We start from the raw sequence: 19,655 nt of genomic DNA on the forward strand, positions 1-19,655 counted from the left end.
AAGATCTGCCCTTGCTCCTGCTAATGCCTCGCTGCCACGCTCATGGCTCGGCTGGGTTCCCCCGTCTTGACCTGTTCGCCTATTCCTTGTGCTTACTTCCGCCTGGAGTACCGCCCCGCTACCATCTCCTCCTCTATCTCGCGGATCATGGCCGTTGGCCATCCATCGTTTCATTAGCCTGACATTATGGATGTATATGTGTTATACCATGTAGTTACTCTTGTCAATCGATCAATACTGTCTATTTTGCGATTGGTCAATTCTGCGATTGGTCAATTCTGCGATTGGTCAATTCTGCGATTGGTCAATTCAGATGTCTTACTTAATGATCATCTATTCATTGGATGGACATCCCATGCGATTGCAATTGATTGCGACCCCTATTCCTCGAAGAAAACACCCATATTCTGAGCGATTCTATGTAATTGCATTCTAATTCTACAAGATTGCAAGGAAATTGCGCCGATTATAATTTTGGGGGGACTTCAATGGATGCGATTCTATTCCCGCCAGATAAATTCTATAGATTCCGCAGATTGCATCGATTCTATACGATTACATACGCTTCCAAGTAAATAGAGAAAGTGCTGATGTGGCAGTATGAGGTAAATTCTGGAAGCGCCTGACCCGAACACATCTCCTCAATTCCCCGACCATATTTATGGATGAGTAGGAGATTGTTATACATGTGTTCATTGTCGACTTCTGCACTCGTACAACAGTCCTACAGAGTCCTTTCTGGTACTTCCGAATCAGAATTTTCCTTCCGCCCAACGCCTCGAGTGCGAAGCCATCTCGACCGCAGCGAGGGCCCAGTCTTCGCCATGGTTGTGCCCCTTATTCTCGCCTCTTCCAATGCCTGCGCGCTCCAATGCCTGGTCGTCCGTGAGCGCAGTGAGGACACCGAAGATGACTGGGACACCAGTGTCCAGCTGCACCCTCATGAGGGCGTGCGAGACGGACTCGGAGATGTACTCGAAATGCATCGTGGAACCCTTGATGAGCACGCCAATCGCGATAACGGCGTCGAATGGTTGATGAGGCATGGAAGCAGCAACAGGTGCAGGAGTCGCGGAGCGGGAATTGGGGTTCGGGGAGGTGAGCGAAGTCAATCCGCCGAGAAGGTCGTTTGCCGTCGCGCCGGCTTGCACATGTGAGCCGGAGATGACTCTGCGAAGACGATTCAACGCTCAGCCAACGCACACAATGAGCACGAGCTGTACGCACTTGGAACAAGCCAGCGGGAGCTCGAAGCTGCCCGGAACGGACTGGACGGCGATGTTACTCTCCTTCACGCCGGTCGCCTTGAGTTTGGCGATGGTGCCAGCGACGAGGGCGTCGATGACGGGCTTGTTCCATCGCGAGTGCACGATGGCAACACGCAGAGGAGAACCGTCGAGCTTGGTGGGAGGAGGAGCAGGGCCCTTGATGGATTCGGCCATGGTCGTCGGTGAGTACGACTCGGAGCTGCGCGCTCTTCACGCCCCTCGCGTCACAGCAGCGCGCGTCGCGCCGATTTCGCCGCATTTGGCACTGTGGCAGAAATTTCGTGGCGCGCGCGTCGCATTGGCTCGTCCTTGCCTCTGTCCACCTTGGTCTCTCTTGCTTGCTTGCTGTCTGCTGCTCTACGGCATCCTCGGGCAAGATGACTGTTCCTCAGGTAGACGGAAACTTGGCTTGTGAGTGCCGTCGGACACACGACTCGAGCAAAGTGCCGACCTTCCATTCCAGCGACCTACACCTACATCTACACGTTCCTTGTCAAGCAGGAGCACAAAAAGGCTGCAGAGGCTCTGAAGAAAGCAGTCAAAGATGTCGTTGTGCTGAAGGATGGCATGGAGGCAGAGGGACCCTCCTTGGATGCTATCATCAAAGAGTGGAAGGAGCTCAAGGACAAGTATGCTTCGTGAGCACTGGTCGACGACTGTGTCGTGGCCTCGCTGACATGTCCCTGACGAAGTAGCTCTGACTCGGAGTCCAGCTCAGAAGATGAGTGTACGCATTCCCATTCGGATCTTCGCCTTCGTCTGGCTCAACGTGCCTGCATTCCAGCATCGTCGGAAGAATCATCCAGCGAAGAGTCGTCCAGCGAAGAGTCTTCAGATTCAGACTCGGATTCGGACTCATGTGAGTATACTTGAGATGTTTTGAATTGCTTCTGAGACCTGACAGGACGCGACACCTGGGTCAGCGTCGTCTTCATCCTCCTCGAGTGCCTCCAGCTCCAAGGTCAAAGCTAAGTCGAGTACGTTATGTCCATTATAGCCCCTTCATCCCCCTTTACTGACCATGAACTAGAATCCAAGACTGCCGGCGCTGCAAAGCCTACCGCGGTCAAGGGCAAGGCGATTTCGTCGAAACCAGCCAAGGCCAAATCCCCCTCGCCTCCATCATCAAAGACGCTCTCGAGTGACGATGACGAGTCTAGCTCTGAGTCTGAGAATTCGTCAGATGAGAGCAGCAGTGACGAGAAGGACGAGAAGGCCAAGAGTAAGTCTGCTTCGAAGACTGCCAAGAAGGAGAAAGACTCGGACTCGGACTCCAGCTCTCCCGACTCCTCGGACTCTTCAGAGTCAGAAGACTCAGACTCTGTGCCGGCAGCAAAGGCAAAGACGAAAGTGGCTTCGGAGTCGGACTCCTCGTCCAGCTCAGAAGAGTCAGACGAATTGGACTCCGACTCCGATTCCTCGTCGGATGCGTCGAAGAAGGCGAAGAAGGCGAAGACAGCCGCGAAGGCTGGCCCTGCGAAGGAGGACGTCTCTGTCACTAAGAAGCGGAGAACAGGGGACGACGGCGCGTCCGTACCAACAGCAGTCGCAGTCAACAGCCCCCGCGAGGATGCCTCGCCCCAGCCGAACGGCGGCGGCAAGACCAAAGGCGAAGGCAAAAAGCCAAAGAAAACCAACACGCCCTTCCAACGCGTGAAGGCCGACGAGGTTACCTACGCTGACCCGCGGTTGAAAGATAACCGGTTCGAATCGAGGGTGCGCTTCATCGTTTGGATGTCTATGTCGTGGCGCAATAGGGCTGAGGGTTGACGCAGGGAGCGAGCACGTCGGACTATGGTGCGCGGGCGTCACGCGATCTCATCGTGACGCGCGGAGCGGGCTTCAGGAAAGAGAAGAACAAGAAGAAGCGAGGCAGCTATCATGGTGGGGAGATCACGGTAAGCAGGCTCACGAGTTACGTTGGGGCTTGTGGTGCTAAATCCCAAACAGATGCAGAGCTACAGTATAAAGTTCAACGATTAGATCTCATACTGTTGCTGTCGTCAATCTTGTTTAATGCTCTACACTGAGACTTGTCGGACAACGGACAGACGCAGCACATGAGATGGCGTACAGGACTTTGGATCCCTGGTAAGCATGTGTCTCGTGTTCCGTCGACGCTTGCAGGCCGCACCACGACCTGATGAACCACGGTTGCGATCTGTGGTTGCGGTCTGTGGGATACCAGATGCGGTCTGAACGCCTCGCCACGATGCATCTTGTCTTCCGCAGCAATATCCCCATTGGAATTGTCGCCGGGATTGGCATATGACACTCGTTGGAATAAATCAAATATGATATGTTGTGAGCATATCACCCCAGATCGTCCTGGTCATATTCAATTGAAATTGTCTGTTAGGAATGCAGAACATCTTCAGCCCTCTTCAAGAGTCCACAACTCCCCAAAGTCGCATCGTTGAGATGATGGTGCAAACCGCTCCTCCTGAGCGTCCGCGGTCCTGTGTATATGCACGGCCACTTGTGTGGAAACGTCGCACCTCGGTCCAATGCGGTCAAGTCACGTTTCACCCATTCCCAACGATCGAGGGCTATGATCATGGTCGACTAGTGGGCGGTTTTCGGCGCCCCGACATTGCCTCGAGGACGCTCTCGGTGTATTGGTCTTGGTGGGGGGCAAGCAAAATCGTCTGGGCTGACCAGCTGCCCCTGCTCCTCCGTCCCCTCTCCGAGCACTTCCCCGTGGCTGGACGGGCGACCTGTCACTTATCTCGGCACTCTTTGAGAATGTCATTTGATAAGGAGACGTCGTGTTATGTCGCAGCAGTCGGTGCGTGAACCTACAGCCTTGTTTATTCGATTCGGGTCTAAATCCAGAAGCCAGGGGTACTCGTCTACGAGACATGCATCACGCTTGATCGAGAAGTCCGGCACATCTGGAGACGCAGACCCTCCGCTGCAAGCTGGATATACCTTCTTAACCGGTATCTGGTCATCTCGCTCTACCTTGTCAACTTGGCGCTGTCTCTAGGTGCAAGTGATGCGGTAGGTCCTGCTGTATAGTCCATCCCGCTGAAGCTGACCATGTTTGTTTGCCCAATGCAGAGGTCGGTCTGACGTCGCTGCCTACATGCGCTGTACATAGCATAACATAACATCCGACTTGTTTAGCTGCCGTCTCATATTCCGCGCCTCCCAAGTCCTCTCCATCCTGCCTTACATAGTCTGGTCCAGTAAGCATACCGAAGTCTGTCTGATATACCATTAGCGCTGATGAACTTGATACGAAGCGTTCTCCGGTCTTCGCGTGTATGCCTTAGTCTGTCGAGGATGGCACATTCACATCTGCGTCCTGGTCGTGTGTTTGTCCTTGGTGCCCGTTGCGACATACATAGTGCGTTCTACTTGTAACGGATTCGCGCTTCGCTCATGACGTCGCACTTACAGTTCCGAGACATTCACCAAACGGTGTCGAGAAGCCCATCCTCTGACGCATGCATCACACTTGCTGATTACTCCTTCCAACTTGATGCCCGGTGAGCATGCACATTATTTTGACCATGTTCGGGAAAAGCTTACTGGGCACGTTCTCGTGATAGGTGTAAGTGCGCTTTCTCACTGCTGCATGCATACCGTCCTGAGCGTACGGCCAGTGACGGCTATCGGCAGAGCGTGCTTGATCCTGTCCGATATGCTTGTCCTGAGCGTTACCTGGAAGAAGACATACGGCATCGTTCGACTAGCAAAGGAGCAGGGCGTTGGTTCTTCGTTCTCTCTTACGACCGTCCTGCTGCGAGACGGTAAGTATCTTGTCTATCCCTCTCGAATGAATAGCTGAAGCGCTCCGCGCTAGGCTCCGCATACTTCACGTGGGTGATCGCGCTGATATGAGCTCTTCTCGCCAGTGCTGATTTAAGTCGTCGGAAGGGTCTGGACCATCCTTAACACACTGCATATAGCTGCAACATACATCCCAGTAGGTACATTCGCTCATATCTATCCGTTCCATGACCGACGCATTATCGACTTCGTCACGGCAGGCAGTCGAGTACATCACTATATTCACGGATGGGTATGTGTCTTCCTCCCATAGCTCCGAGTCGGTAAAACTCACCAGATCATACTATATCCATAGCATGACATCCATCCTCGTCTCTCGATTCATCCTAAACCTTCGGGACGCCGCGTCTGGCACAACGCCCGACCAACACATCTACGCGTTCGATGAATCATGGCGGCTCGCGGAAAATTCTATGCCGAGCTTCCTTGAGCCATTGGGGGCGCTGCTCGACCATACGGTCGACACGTTCACAGATTCTGACGAATTCTATGTCGGTCGGTGTAACTCGGTTGCCTCCTTTCAGGTTGAGGATGATATAAAGATGCCCCGTATCGAACTGAAGGGCGCATAGTCCTACTTACATAACCGTTATTATGTACTCAGCTAGGGCAGTCTTACATTCGTGTCTATATACAATGTAGTGTCGGTTGTGCCCTCACGTCGTACTGGTGGGTCCGTTTGGTTACGAATGTCTTCATTGCACCTGATTTTAGTTGCTTCCAATCTTTGTGTTGCGGTCTTTGCAAGTAGTATCCTTGCATGTATGTACGATGGCACCACGGTGACGCGCGCAGGCTGAGGCGCGACGCGTGCTGCAGCAATTACGCGTGGGTAAACGTCAGACCAACGCGTGCTTCTCGTTCCTTTGCTCCTCCCACCACGACTACCGCGACCATCCCCGTCGTTGTGTATGCAACGCGTTGACTACTATCAAATAGGCGGGTTCAAAGCCCACCTTCGGTAAGCTAATACGGTGCAGACAGCATGCCGGCATGCTCAGACAGACACCGCGACTTCGTACACGCCCAGGGAGAACTCCAGCGATGCACTAGCGGACAGGCTGCTTGCGTCCAGCCGTGATGGAGGCGAATTTGTGCTAGGTACGTACCCGTATCGCATGCCCACTCCGGAACGTGTGTCGATGGCCCAATGTCGCGTAGGAATGCGCCCGAACGGCGCGTCGAACCTCCTGCTCCCAGTCCGCGTGTTCCAGTCGCGTCGGCTCGGACGACCTTACCAGCAGCCTTGGAGCGCCCTGGACTTTGTATCGCTCTCGCCGATACAGTTCGCCAATAAGCGGGAACTGGTCGCGAAGCTCAAGATGATGGAGTCGAACAAGAAGAAGTCGGATGGGAGGCCGCGCGACCGGAGTAAAGCCAATACGGAGTATACTGCGGGTGGAGAAGGCCCGACTGAGGAGGGTTCTGCCAGAGCAACATTCGAGCACCAAAGGCGAGTGTAATGACTCGGTACTTCGATGCGGGAAAATACGTGTTGACCTGCTTGTCAGGGTGTTTTACCGTCTGTGCCAGGACACGATCAGGTGCCCTGAGGACTACGCGCTGAACCTGGCGCGCTGGTTTCGCGAGGTCCATATAGTGTCCTTCGCATTCAACCTCTGGGCATCGGACATGAGTTCGCTCGAGGAGCGCCAGAAGAATCCCCGTGTTCTCGATCTCGGCTGGACGGAGTTCGACGCCCCTACGGATTCTGAGGACTTGAGAGCCGTGTCCACCACCCACTTAACTTTGGAAGAGAATCGCTTTCTCGTGAACAGGGGAAGGACGCGTCTGGTATGTTCTATCGTCCCTTTCCTAGATCACATTTATTGATGTGCCTTAAGACCTTACCAGATATTAGCCAGACTATGCCACGAGCTTCCGTCGAGAAACTTCTCCAGGACCTCTTTGCTCCGGAGCGTGATGGCGAGCGGAAGCCTCCAAAGCTGCTACTTGTCTACGACGAGGAAATGACGCGCCATGTCCTGCGCAGCTTTGGTGTGGACGCCGATCAACTGCACTGGGTACAAGGAATCAAAGATCTGCTGTATTGTCCGCCTGCGGAGAGAGTCCACGACCACGCAGCGTACGGATACGAGAGAGATGATCGTCGCTACAACGCGCGTGAGCCTCGCGATCGAAGCTATAACTCTAAGTGGCCTCGAAACCGATCACATTCACCGACTCGTAGACGCCCAGGAGATGAGGGCCCACGGTCTCGCTCTTCCCCTCCGCGCATGGTGCCGCCTTCCGTATATTTAGTTGATGTGCGCACGATGTATCGCAACTTGATGCGTGTGCCCACTCCCAACGACACGGTGCCTTCGATCGCCAAGGCATTGAACGTACTAGACACGAGTATGACAAGAGGCGAAGACGACGAAGTCATCTACGAAGCCATTGATCCTCAGTACTGGTGCGCTGGGAGAGAAAGCAGGTAAGTGATACTTTCCTTTGCAAAATACACTCACTCACCGCCGCCATCGCATGCAGGTTGATAGGATACATGTGGGAGGAGATGGCGAGGCAAGAGTCAATCGACGAGCAACGCGTTCAGCGGCAACGCTACCTCAGGGAGGAGCCGGTTGAGGTTGTTGATGAGACGATAGCAGCGGTAGCTGTGGACAATGGTGACATGGACCCTAACGATATGATTCAACCCGTAGCACAGTCGACGCCCGCGCTAAGGACGGCCGCGAAACCTGTGGGCATGTACGATTCTGAGGAAGAGGACGACGAGTGGTAATGATTTTTTAGGGACATTAGTACGGGGTGTGTTGTAGTCTGCACGTTACCCGTACCTTTGATACCGATGTATTCCTACGCAGACATGGACCTCTCACGGGTCGTGACTCGGAGTTGGATATTCTGTGCGATCTACGTCGGTTGCCAAATCGGGAAGGGGCACAATAGTCTGCAGTTCATTCCTGTCGTTGACAGGCGCGCCGACAACCTCTCCTGTGTTACGCCCCTTTCACGCTCGTTTTCTCTTTCTGGCCTTTTGCTTTCGCTTGCTGAGTTTCTGAGAAACACATTTTGGACTGCCTGCGACTCTGACCGCCCACGATGTCTCTGCTCTCGGAGCGGCAAAAGGAGGAACTGTATGTGACAACACCGTTCGCCCAAGCGCTAGCTATCCTCATGCACAGTATCCTATGAAGTCAGAAGTCTATCCTCGAGTACCTTCACGCGAACAATTTCACGGATGCGTTCAATGCGCTCAAGTCGGAGACCGGTGTTGAGTACTCGCCCGACCCGAAGGGGAAGTATGTAGGGTTGTTGGAGAAGAAGTGGACGAGCGTGATACGGTTGCAGAAGAAGGTACGCATGCCTGTCTACTTTCCGTGGTCTCGATCTTCACAAGTAAACTTCCAATGCATTGGGTATACGATGCGTCGCTAGATCATGGACCTGGAAAACCGTAATGCCGCGCTGCAAGAGGAGTTGTCACTATCACCAGCCAAACGCGCAGCCCTGCAGACGGATTGGGTACCGAGGGCACCCGCTGCATATGTACTAACAGGACATCGTGGCCAAGTACTCAAAGTCGCGTTCCATCCGACGTTTAACGTGATCGCGTCTGCAAGCGAGGACGCGACCGTGAAGATCTGGGACTGGGAGACTGGAGAGTTTGAGCGGACACTCAAGGGGCACACGAGGGCCGTGAACGATGTTGCGTTCGATAGCAAGGGGAATCTCCTAGGTGTGCAAACCGTCATGCTCACCGATCTGATGTCCGTTCACCGGGGCGGGTCCTAACATTCCTTCCTCAAGTAACATGCTCATCCGATCTCTTCATCAAAATCTGGGACGTGCAGAATGAGTGGAAGAACACGAAGACTTTCCCTGGACACGAACACACAGTATCTTCCGTACGATTCCTACCTGGCGACCAACAAATCGTTAGTGCCAGTCGCGACCGGACAATCCGAATTTGGGATGTCGCGTCGACGTTAGTCCGCTTCTGCGCGTCGCCGCATACGGTTTGACTAAACCTCCCTTGCTGCAGGCATCTCGTCCGGACAATCACTGGCCACACTGACTGGGTGCGTTGGGTAGAGCCTTCAGACGACGGACGGTTGATTGCCAGCTGCTCAAATGACCAAGTGAGTGCATATATCGACCTAGGCTTCCCTCGCTCAAGCTTGGCGCCAGACTGCCCGTATCATCGACCCATCGACCGGGGAAACGAAAGTAGAGCTACGAGGTCATGAGCACACGATCGAAGTGGTCGTCTTTGCTCCCATCGCCGCGTATGCTGCGATCCGGGAACTTGCAGGTATTCCGGTAAGTTTTTCTGGTGAATGGTGTTGCCGCCCATACTCACATATACCTTTGACGCAGAACACAGAGCGGTCGAAGCGTCCAGGGGCATATGTGGCCACAGGATCCCGCGACAAGCATATTCGCATCTGGGATACCCAAAGCGGGCAGATGCTCCGCAATCTTGTAAGCATGTGTCTCACCTGACCGCCCTCGCCGGAATTTGCGCGCCGCAACATTTCTGACCGTTGACGTGCGCAGGCGGGCCACGACAACTGGGTTCGCGCCCTTGTCTTCCATCCCACAGGAAAGTTCCTCCTCTCTGCATCGGATGATTACACAATACGCGTGTGGGAGCTGGCCACTGGGCGTTGTGTGAAGACTGTTCAAGCCCACGGCCACTTCGTGACCTGTCTCGCATGGGGACGACAGGCGCCTGCCCAGAGCGGCGACCCGTCAGCGAAGCCTAACGGGACGACTGACACGAAGCAAGAGATCGAGAAGTTCGTGAACGTCGTAGCATCCGGGAGCGTTGACCAGACGATCAAGATCTGGCTGCCATGATCTCTCGAGCTCCGTGCTGGCATGGGCTTGGCTTCTCCCTCGATCTGTGCAATTTGCTTCCATGGACATTATCCGCGGAGACTATGGTGCTGTTTAGATGTCGAGTAATGTTCGGGCGGTCTCTCCAGATGGTCCTTTCGGTGAGTGATCCACACCGATGCTATGCTGCTATGCAGATCGCTAACCGGCGACTTTTGAAACATGTACGGTCTCTCTCGGGCTCGCTTGCTTCGTTCTTTTCACGATCCGCCTTGTGGGTATCCTACCAACACCATGTGCAACTGCCATTCAGCAACCGCACATATGTCTTGCTGTCCGATCACGTACGGTCCCACCTCTGCTTGCTCACATGTGTTTGCTGATACTACTACCACTCCACTTTCATTACCGCCTCGCTCTGGATCATGATCTCCTCTCCTGCCCGCAGTACTGTTACCCTCCTTCCGACACGCATACCCCCGTATACACCGACTACGTATCAACCAACCCTACTTGTACTTTTTATTCTTAACCAGGGTGTGTCGCTGCTCGAATCAATCGAATCATCGTTCGCTAGTGCCATTTTGCGTGCCTCAGACTTTGTCGTACTTATCTGCTCGATGTGCGCCATCAGTGAGCATCAGTACTAGTGCACTGCCTCCTGCGGTTAGCAAGAATTGTCTCGTGTGCTGAACATGCCCAGTATGTACGTCTGGGTCGAAACGCGGCCCTCCACCTGAGACCTGGAGCACGTTCTACCATCTGCTAATTTGTCAACGATATTGAACTTCAGGCGTCCCTTGCCCGTCCTTCGCCCGGCCTTCTGCACAGGATGATAAGCAGCCGGGGCTAGCAAGTCAAACGGCAGCCCGGGCCCAAGATAAGCACTACAGCCTCCGAGCCCGTTGGTAGATGCCTTGATGCGGAAGGTATCGACCATCTGCGACGGTATGATATCATACTACATCACTGTCACGGCTACCAATGTCTGTGATACAGGAGGTGACAGGCGGGTTTGTTGCGACTTCGCGAGGTTCGCTCTGTTCGACCACCTTGTCGGTCACTAGTCGTTGTCAGAAACGATGCCCCTTCCCCCGCATATCCACTTGGTGATGTTCAGGGGGATCAGAGCAACGGGCCAACCCTGGCTAACAGCGTCGTGTGCATCCCTCACGCTGATGGACGGCGAAATTGCTGTCCGCGAATATGGCGGGATGATGAGGAGACAAATATTGGGATTTCTGCGGACTGTCCGGGGGATGTACGTGCACTTGAGCAGCATAGTGACATCTCTGACAGAGCGGAAGAAGTACCGAACATTGAGATTCCTCGCGGAACGAAGGACTACGCTCGGAACCGACATCGGGATTGGGAGGCTGTGCTGAGAAGACAACCATGGGGGGCTTCTGCCAGGGCCAGGCTTGCGCAAGAGCTATTGCGTGCGGAGACAGGTACCTCCGGGCTGCCAAATCTCGGGGCTAGAGGCGCCTTCGACCGTAACTTATTCTGTGAGGACTGCCGTGACATGCACAGGTGAAGCATGGGAAGCCCGACGCATCCGCCCACCGACAGGTTCGGTTCCTTGAAGCATGCGAGGCCCCTTCGTGTTAGGAGGGGCCAGAGACGGGATGAAGAGTTTTTCTATGAGCAACTGCAAATATTGGCTGCTCACAATGCTCCCCACAAGGCCCAACTCCACATGTCGGCGATCGGGATCGCGGCAATTTTGCATGCTCCGACCGACCAGTCCTGCGAGGAGCTAGAGATACGCAACGTCTGTGATGGACACTGCACGATGTCGACCGCATTGTGGAGTATGTCCGCATGGGATGGGGTACCGTCACAAAAATGAGGCGCCGCCGGTATGATAGTGCCTGACAGACACATTGTGAGCGGCAGGTTACATGCTGAGCAACGCTCACCTAGGTACTCTCAAACGACACGAAACCAAGGTGTTCACAGACGGCGAGGCCGAACAGATAGTGACCGGGTGGTATTTACGGAGTAACGGTCATCCTATCCCTAAATGTACAATGTTATCATGTTCATGTGGTGCGTACGAGGAGGACATGCCTGATGACGCACCTGCCGCGACAGTGAGAGAGGGGGGACAGCGTTGCTGTTTGAAGGCGGCCCGATACTATTTTGAAACTTCAAGCTCACATGCGTTGGGGCGCCGCCACCAGGCGAGAACGACGACGGCCACACGGAGCAGCACGAGTGATGAGATGGACGTTTTGCCACTGTCGTATACCCTACAGGGCCAGGCACATCGGGACGCTGGAAAACAGTCGGCGCCGATGTCCTGTCGGTTTTGGTCCAGGAAGTAAGAAAACTCTCACCCATGCCAGCTTCAAAGTCGGTTAGGCGGACAGGTGGTCGACTGCTAACTGAAGAAGCACCAAACAAGGTTCGATAGGTGACGGTAGTTGTTGATTGACAGCGTCTGGCTTGTGGGTTTGTCAAAGCACATACTTTTAACTGGGTACAGAAGCGCGTACTAGTCACTTGGGTAAGTAGAAGGGAATGTGTGGTTGCGACCCACGGCGGACTCGGAACGCCACGAGGTCGGAGCCCACGGGGTGGCTGGGGTCCAGGCTTTTACGGATCATCGCTTTCCCACTTGCCCTCATCAAGCCATGCTCCTGTCGCACGCATGCCAGAGGAGGTGCCAGTTCTTTTCATTATGAAGTTGTCCGCATGGTCGAGCTGCTGCTGCGATCGGTGGCGTTTGCGCTCGTAACGCCTCCTGCTGCCTCCTGCAGTCAGTCCGAGTGCCGCGATGTCTATTTACTGTACCGTTCTTGCTAAGCAGAGCTTCCTTGATCGGGGCTTTCTCCTGCGATGGCCCGACATCCTGCCAAGCACCGCGCCGGGCGGTGGCGGTCGTAACGTCGTGCATCGCATCGCTCACCAACCTTGGTCGTCCGTTTCGCCAAACAAGCTTGATGCGCAAAGGGCCAACGCATGATTGGTCTCTCCAGAAGTGGAGACCTCATCAAGCGCGGACGAGTCTATCATCCGAACCTTCGCAAGGTCACCGTAGTTTCGCGCCTAACCCTATCTAGGCAACGTGAGTGCGTCGCTCGACCGTCCTACCACCGTATTTCGCTGACCTGTCCACGAGGTATCATCCCAGCTTCTGTGGACGTCGCATACTGGCATGCTCGAGCGGGCTTCTCATTAGAGTCGCGACTCCTCGTACGCCGTTGATGCGCGACAGTGTGTCCTTGGCGGGCGGTTTCGTCCATGTGCATGTGCCATGATCTACCCGCTTTACAGCCTCCCACCCCCCAATGGTTCGCGGCCGGCGACCGCTCACTTATCGGCTGCTGGTACCGCCGGTAGCGTAATGCATTCCGGAGTTGTGGGAGACCGATGGCCATCCAGGTATGTTCTGGGAATTTGGTGAAACGGCGAGATTCACGAAGTCCGCATCCAAACTTGCTAAGAATGTTATCACGGCACTGATGCAACGTCGATGGTTGCTCGCGTGCCTGAGCCTACTACGATAACGCTCCGGACGGCCCTTCCAGAAGCCATGTGCTGCAACACCACTGTGGGTGACCACTGACCGCACGGCGCTCCTCGCATGAGCTCCATCCCAGTATATATTCCCTCGATGCTTCTCACGTCCCGCCAGGGTTCACTCCCCCCTTGCCTCCACCATGACCGACGCAGCGAACACACTGCCGACATTGGACGACAAGCAATCCACCTCCGATGCCTCCCTCGAGAAGAAGGGCCTCGATACCGAGGTCTCTGAGGATGCCGTCATGGCGAAGGAGGTCGAGGAGTTCGAGGAACGGCTCCAGCGGGATGAGGCCAAGGACGAAGAGTACCTGATTCAAGAGGCCTACGAGGTCGCCATCAAGGTGCGTCCCGATTTTCTTCACCATCGCTTTGCAGAGCTCATCTCGAGACCCTATCGACAGGTCCTGTCTAACCACGACGACCCTGAGCTTCCATCCGTCACCTTCCGCACCTTCTTCCTCGGTCTTGGGTTCTCGGCATTCGGAGCGTGAGTGCAAGTCCCTCACTCGTGCCCGGCTCTCATGTTGATCCATGTCCCATAGTGTCTTGGCTCAGATCTATTACTTCAAGCCGCAGACGCTGCTTGTCTCGACGCTGTTCCTGCTCGTCTTGTCATACTGGTTCGGCAACGCAATGGCCACGCTCCTTCCATCCAGAGGTATCTTCCGGTGGATTAATCCCGGTCCCTTCAACAGTACGTGCATATTCCTGAGCTGCCAGATAACCCCAGCTTAGGTCACTTTCAGTCAAGGAGCACGTCGCCATCATTATTATGTCCTCCACGGCTGCTGTTTCTGCCACAGCCATTCAGGTCATCTCCGTTCAGGACTGTGAGTGCTGCGACATGATCTGCAGTGTGGAATGACCTGACCATTTGTGCAGTGTACTATAACAACAAACTGGTACATACTGTTGTCATATTGCATCCGGAACCTTGTTTGATTTCTCTCACCCACGTAGAATCCGGCCCTGGCAATCTTCACCTTGATCGGGTCTCAACTGCTCGGATACGGGTACGCCGGCTTGTTGCAAGACATGCTGGTCAAGCCCACAAAGTGTTTCTGGCCGACGACGAGTATGTCCACCCTATCCGTTTGTGACCGATATCGCTGACACCCCGCAGTCTCTACCGCCAACCTCTTCCAGGCTCTCCACTTCGACAATCAAATGACGTCGAAACGTGTCCGCCTGTTCTGGACTATATTTGTTGTCATGTTCTTTTGGGAGATCATTCCGCAGTGTAGGTCCAATGTCAATTACTGTGCTTGCTCGACGTCAGTGCTGACCGCAGTACGGCGTCCATCAGGGATATTCCCCCTGCTCACTGGCATCTCGATCTTCTGCTTGGCCAATAACCACAGCACCGTGTTTAGGAACGTCTTCGGTGGCGCGTCCAACAATGAGGGCATGGGTCTACTCTCATGGTGCCTCGACTGGAACTTGATCGGCAGTGACTGTCTCTTCAACCCCATCTGGCTCCAAATCAACCAGGATATCGGTATCTTCCTCACGTACATTCTCATGTCCGGTGTCTACTACGGCAACCTGTGGCGCGCCAAGGACTTCCCCTTCATGTCTCAGGCCGTCTTTGTAAGTCGCACTTCACGGTAGTGTTTGTTCGACTTACCCACCTCCTGCAGGCTGCAGACGGCTCGCAGTACAACCAGACTGCCCTTCTGACGAACGGCAAGTTCGACCGTGCCAAGTACGAGCAACTTGGTCCCGCTTTCTTCTCGGCGACCAATGCTCTCTACTTCATGACTTCGAACTTGTCCCTTGGTGCGACGTTCACGCACGTGTTCTTCTGGCACTGGCAGGACATCAAGCCCTTCTTGAAGACGTTCAACCCCTGGAACAAGACCCCCCTCGTTGTCCACGACCCGCACTACGAGAAGATGAAGGTCTACAAGCAGATACCGCGCTGGTGGTACTTCATCCTCCTTGCTTGTGCGTTTGCTATCGCCCAGGCGACGAACTACGGCGCGCACTCCGGTCTGCCGTGGTGGGCGTTGATTGTCATCCTCCTCATCTCCCTCACCCTGTCGATGCTTTTCGCTACTCTCGCTGCAACGATCGGTTTCCGCGAGTTCAGCTCCTCCGCGAACGGCTTCTACCAGATGATAACTGCATACCTTGTCCCCGGCGACCCCATTGCGAACATGTACGGCGCGCTCTACGGCCAGCACCCTCAGGGTCAGTGCATCGCCATGCTTGGTGACTTGAAGCTCGGCCAGTACGTCAAGCTCGCGCCCCGCGTGACCTTCATGATGCAGATTCTCGGTACCATTGTCGGTGCCATCCTCAACTGTGCGCCACTTCCTCTTGTATTATTGTCGTTTTACTCACTCCCTCGTTTCAGACATCATGATGCTCACGATCATCGACGCCAACCGTGACGCCCTGCTCTCCATCTCCGGCACCCGTCTGTGGTCCGGCCAGAACGCGCAGGGCTTCAACACGAACGGCATCTCTTGGGGTGCTCTTGGTCCCGAGATGTTCGGTATCCACGGTGTCTACCACATGGTGCCCATCTGCCTCGCTATCGGTGTCTTCCTACCGCTTCCCTTCATCGCCGCCGTAAGTACAAGCTCTAGATACTCCGCATATAGTCCGTTGAGCACGTCATCTGCAGTGGTACATCTGGCCCAAGGCTGGCTTCGAGAACTTCAGCACACCCATCATCCTGCAGTACTCGTGCTTCCTCTCCGTCGGTATCAACACCTCGGTCAACCCCTCGATGGTCATCGGTATCTTCTCGCAGTGGTGGGTGCGCACGCGCTACCCGCGCTGGTTCACGAAGTACAAGTACGTATCCTCGATACTGTTTGAAAGCCGCCAGTTGGCTGACCGCCACCCCTTCCAGCTACATCGTTGCCGCTGCGCTTGACGGTGGCACTCAGGTCATCTCGTTCATCCTCAACTTCGCGGTGTTTGGTGCGTCCGGTACGGCGCACAACTTCCCCGAATGGGCGGGCAACGGTACGCCATTTATAATTCCTCCCTCATCGACAGGTGGTACTGATTGTTCGACTCTCGTCACTCTCTCCTCCAGACTTCAGCCTGTCTGCCGACCGTTGCGCGCTGCCCGAGAACTAGTTCTCTTGCCCTCCCATCCTCCCTCGGACACGCACTGTAGCCTAGTAGTAAGCGATTATCATCTCTCTTGTTCTCTTGGGGGTCCTTGCACGAATAGATACGATTGCCAAAATCCACTTATCCTGTGTGCGTGTTTGCGGCCTCCTGCCGCTGAAACAGTGGGATCCATCTCACCCATCGGCATGCCGTTACTCCATCTTGACCCCGGCGGCCAGTGTTTTTTTCCCAGTGACTCCATGCCCTCCGCACAGCAGCTGCGATAAGGGAGCGCTTTGAGTTTCGCAACCATGTGGATGATGAGACTTGCGAACCATACTTAGTCCGACATGGCCTGGCTCCGCGATCCGCCCTGCAGCCACTTTTTAGCTGTCAAGATGAGATCTGGGCGCAGCACTTTCCGGGCATGTATCGTGCGCAGTACGTTGGTTGTCGGGGACCCCAGACACTCTGGGGAAAGCGCAGTATCCGGCAATCTCGGGGAAGTGCTCTAGTGAGTTGTGGCGGCTGGAGATCTGAGAGAGGCGACGGGGCATCGCAACGTCTATACAGCATAGTTCAGTTGATTACTATGAATAGAGCGGTGCATATACAAAGAAAACACTGTGCTGCGTCCGTTGGTGAATACATTAGGTATGGATACTGGTACCGTATCCAAGACGGCACAACAAAGTCGATATGTAGATGGTACACTAGAACCGGATGTACAAAATTCTCCCACTACGCGTCTGTCTGCGATGCGCGCCGCAATACGCTCTGTGTCCGCAAGTGACGAGGTTGGACGGCAAGTGGTCTGATCCAGAATTTGATATGCCCAACCTTTGTCGCCGTCAGCAGACCGCGAGGGAGGAAGGCAATGTCGGTGAGCATATCGTTACCAATGTGCTTCACCTAGCGCGGCAGCGTTAGAAAAGACCCTCACAGTGCTGCGCGACGAAAGGGCGTACCACGACTGGTTGTACTACGGCAACTTCGTTGCGTGACGGCGCCGGATGGTAGCGCGGTAGGGGCGACTCGCCCCCAGTTGGCGGGAGGTACAATGTCGATTCGCCTCGTCGGCGGAGCGCCAGGGATATTGTAGATGTCATGGACATGCGCTGCTGATGAGCAGCCTGTGAGAAAGACCAGTCAGTACGAGCGTCCCGATGCCTCTCGGGTACGGAGACATCGAGAAGAACTCACATGCAGCTTGGGACGATGTAGGGCCCCGCTGGAGAAATCCCACTGCGCTCACGTCAGGCGTACAACCGATTTGTAAGGCGGTATCAGACGTACTAAGATGAGCTTGTTGTCTTCACCTATGCTGCCGAAGCGATATGTTCGCCCGTCACAGCGGATCTCGTCGAAGGCGACGCCAGAGACGAAGGACGAATGTCCTTGACATCGTGCTATTACTCTCTGTTCCCATGGAGAGAATATGGTAACGAGGTCGTCTTGCCCACCCGTCTGAGAGCGAAGTCTCAGTAAGGTCTAGCGGGTAGATGTGATATGTGGAGGAAGCACTTACGAGAATGAATCGACCATCTGGCGACCAGGCAACGCAGTTCAATGCGCCAAAATATGATGCGTAACAATCTACTAACCTGCAAAACAGACTTCAGAAAACAGACATTTTGCTTGTGACTTGACTAGGCTACCCACTGTTCGGCAACCGTGTCAATTACTCTAAGGCACCCATCCTCTGAGATGGCCGCCAGGAACTTAGCATCCGGTGAGAAGACGAAGTCTACACGTCCTGTCAGAACGACCCGATAATCACCTCAGACGACACGCTCTTACCTACGATGGTTCTACGCGAGACTCTCCAGTGACTGACCGGGTTTTTGGCAGTCTTCTCCTTTTCTGGTTTGACGCCGACAGGGACAGATCCACCTACCGTCACCGGATGCCACGGAGGCATGGTCACGAATATCGAATCCAAAGGGTTCCATTCTCCCTGTGAGCTACTTGACGAAGAGCCGTCCAGCGGAGACGTCATCATTGGGGGCGACGTTCCTGGCTCATGTGGTGTGAACGCGCCGTCTTCACGTTCCTTGTCGTACACGATGATGGTACCATCGGCGTGCGATACGAGGAATAGGTTTGGAGATTCTGGTACCCAACGGACGGCTGTGCATGCGGAGTTGCATATACGACCCTGTGAGGTGATGTCAACCGACACCCCAAGTATGGTGCAGTATGGATCCTACCTGCTTGTTAAATCTACCATAACGGGAGGAGATGGGGTCTGAAAGCCTATAAGTTACAGGCAGGGTCGGACCGCAGGCGACGCACTCACCAAACCACACTATGTCTCCTGAATGGAATCCAATGATCACGTCTATTCGATCCGGAGAGACTGTGGCAAGGTTCACATCATGGCAGGTTGGATATGCAGAGAAATATATTCGTGCCAGAGGTTCCTAGAACCAGTGAATCCATGGTGCACACGGGATAAGGGAGACATTATAGCAGACACACCTTGACCTTCGTCCCTGCCTCTGTCCAAACAAACGTCTTGGCGGAGTTATAGAACATGAACGTGGCTTCGCCCTGCTTTGACCCTAGAACCTTGTTGAGATTGTCGGCATTCTGCAACCGGGTGATGAATGTGGACGAGGTCGTCCGCATGTTGTGCTTCGGCCGCGGGATAGACTTGCGCTTTCCTAACCCACCGGGGGAGTGCGAGAAGGGCGTGCTAAGTTGTTCATGGGGAATGACCGGTGTAGAGACAGACGTGTCTGGCATGGGGTTACTTGAGGCATCCGGGGAACCATCGTCCAGATCGTCGCTACTGGACACGCTCAGCCCATCCTCGCGCTCCTTCCCAACCACCTTGTCCTTCTTCCACTCCTTCTCCCGATTGCCTCCTAGTAGGTGCGCGAGACCAGCGGTGTTTGTCGTCTTAGATACGGGGAAGCGCACCGTGACGCTTGAGACTTTGGTTGGGTATAGAACAGGCGCGGCTGAGATGGTATGCTGCGCGAGCGGATTGGGCTTGTGCTCCTCCGTGACCGAGTACACACCCTCGGGAGCGACGAACGTCGAATCATTCTCCATGGTTCATCGTCGTATAGTCAGCGTTGGAGTCCGACTAGATGAGAAGAGGCGGTGGCAAGCGGCGGGCTTTGAAGGATACGAGTGGTCAGGATCAAGCTCATGAGACCTCATATGACA

The 19,655-nt window shown here is 54.6% G+C and overlaps 7 protein-coding genes across 7 annotated transcripts; 5 read left to right on the top strand and 2 right to left on the bottom strand.

Annotated features, from left to right (window-relative positions):
- Nucleotides 1–490: 490 nt before the first annotated feature.
- L226DRAFT_550442 (Lumazine synthase) lies at nt 491–1,464 on the bottom strand. The gene is made up of 2 exons (XM_067682753.1): nt 1,228–1,464; nt 491–1,170 (listed from the first exon to the last, which is right to left on the bottom strand). The coding sequence occupies exons 1-2, from the start codon at nt 1,440–1,442 to the stop codon at nt 753–755; spliced, it is 633 nt and encodes a 210-aa protein (XP_067540992.1). The 5' UTR covers nt 1,443–1,464; the 3' UTR covers nt 491–752.
- A 103-nt stretch (nt 1,465–1,567) lies between these two features.
- Nucleotides 1,568–3,340, top strand: L226DRAFT_609323 (uncharacterized protein). Its single transcript, XM_067686043.1, has 8 exons — nt 1,568–1,679; nt 1,732–1,906; nt 1,964–1,995; nt 2,053–2,127; nt 2,192–2,245; nt 2,299–2,984; nt 3,044–3,166; nt 3,219–3,340. The coding sequence occupies exons 1-8, from the start codon at nt 1,646–1,648 to the stop codon at nt 3,249–3,251; spliced, it is 1,212 nt and encodes a 403-aa protein (XP_067540993.1). The 5' UTR covers nt 1,568–1,645; the 3' UTR covers nt 3,252–3,340.
- A 565-nt stretch (nt 3,341–3,905) lies between these two features.
- Nucleotides 3,906–4,655, top strand: L226DRAFT_200460 (uncharacterized protein). The gene is made up of 4 exons (XM_067672814.1): nt 3,906–4,056; nt 4,111–4,275; nt 4,398–4,459; nt 4,517–4,655. Exons 1-3 carry the CDS (start codon nt 4,014–4,016, stop codon nt 4,448–4,450), a joined length of 261 nt encoding a protein of 86 aa, XP_067540994.1. The 5' UTR covers nt 3,906–4,013; the 3' UTR covers nt 4,451–4,459; nt 4,517–4,655.
- Nucleotides 4,656–5,977: 1,322 nt separating this feature from the next.
- Nucleotides 5,978–7,812, top strand: L226DRAFT_454689 (uncharacterized protein; the record flags this gene model as incomplete). Its single annotated transcript, XM_067675195.1, has 6 exons — nt 5,978–6,027; nt 6,097–6,167; nt 6,228–6,525; nt 6,578–6,860; nt 6,911–7,482; nt 7,560–7,812. The coding sequence occupies 6 exons, from the start codon at nt 5,978–5,980 to the stop codon at nt 7,810–7,812; spliced, it is 1,527 nt and encodes a 508-aa protein (XP_067540995.1).
- A 320-nt stretch (nt 7,813–8,132) lies between these two features.
- Nucleotides 8,133–9,893, top strand: L226DRAFT_543016 (miller-Dieker lissencephaly protein; the record flags this gene model as incomplete). The annotated part of the gene is made up of 8 exons (XM_067682167.1): nt 8,133–8,167; nt 8,228–8,387; nt 8,469–8,769; nt 8,841–9,018; nt 9,076–9,172; nt 9,222–9,353; nt 9,411–9,515; nt 9,591–9,893. The coding sequence occupies 8 exons, from the start codon at nt 8,133–8,135 to the stop codon at nt 9,891–9,893; spliced, it is 1,311 nt and encodes a 436-aa protein (XP_067540996.1).
- A 3,647-nt stretch (nt 9,894–13,540) lies between these two features.
- L226DRAFT_566920 (OPT oligopeptide transporter) lies at nt 13,541–16,502 on the top strand (the record flags this gene model as incomplete). The annotated part of the gene is made up of 13 exons (XM_067683957.1): nt 13,541–13,747; nt 13,808–13,893; nt 13,949–14,100; nt 14,153–14,236; nt 14,289–14,308; nt 14,367–14,481; nt 14,530–14,646; nt 14,713–14,996; nt 15,047–15,713; nt 15,766–15,983; nt 16,039–16,211; nt 16,270–16,385; nt 16,459–16,502. The coding sequence occupies 13 exons, from the start codon at nt 13,541–13,543 to the stop codon at nt 16,500–16,502; spliced, it is 2,283 nt and encodes a 760-aa protein (XP_067540997.1).
- Nucleotides 16,503–17,040: 538 nt separating this feature from the next.
- Nucleotides 17,041–19,630, bottom strand: L226DRAFT_557561 (WD40 repeat-like protein). The gene is made up of 10 exons (XM_067683183.1): nt 18,960–19,630; nt 18,778–18,901; nt 18,689–18,726; nt 18,279–18,636; nt 18,141–18,225; nt 18,007–18,082; nt 17,775–17,945; nt 17,682–17,723; nt 17,447–17,611; nt 17,041–17,390 (listed from the first exon to the last, which is right to left on the bottom strand). The coding sequence occupies exons 1-10, from the start codon at nt 19,536–19,538 to the stop codon at nt 17,220–17,222; spliced, it is 1,809 nt and encodes a 602-aa protein (XP_067540998.1). The 5' UTR covers nt 19,539–19,630; the 3' UTR covers nt 17,041–17,219.
- Nucleotides 19,631–19,655: the final 25 nt, after the last annotated feature.

Source organism: Lentinus tigrinus, assembly GCF_003813185.1.
Source record: "Lentinus tigrinus ALCF2SS1-7 unplaced genomic scaffold L226scaffold_3, whole genome shotgun sequence".
NCBI lineage: Eukaryota > Fungi > Basidiomycota > Agaricomycetes > Polyporales > Polyporaceae > Lentinus > Lentinus tigrinus.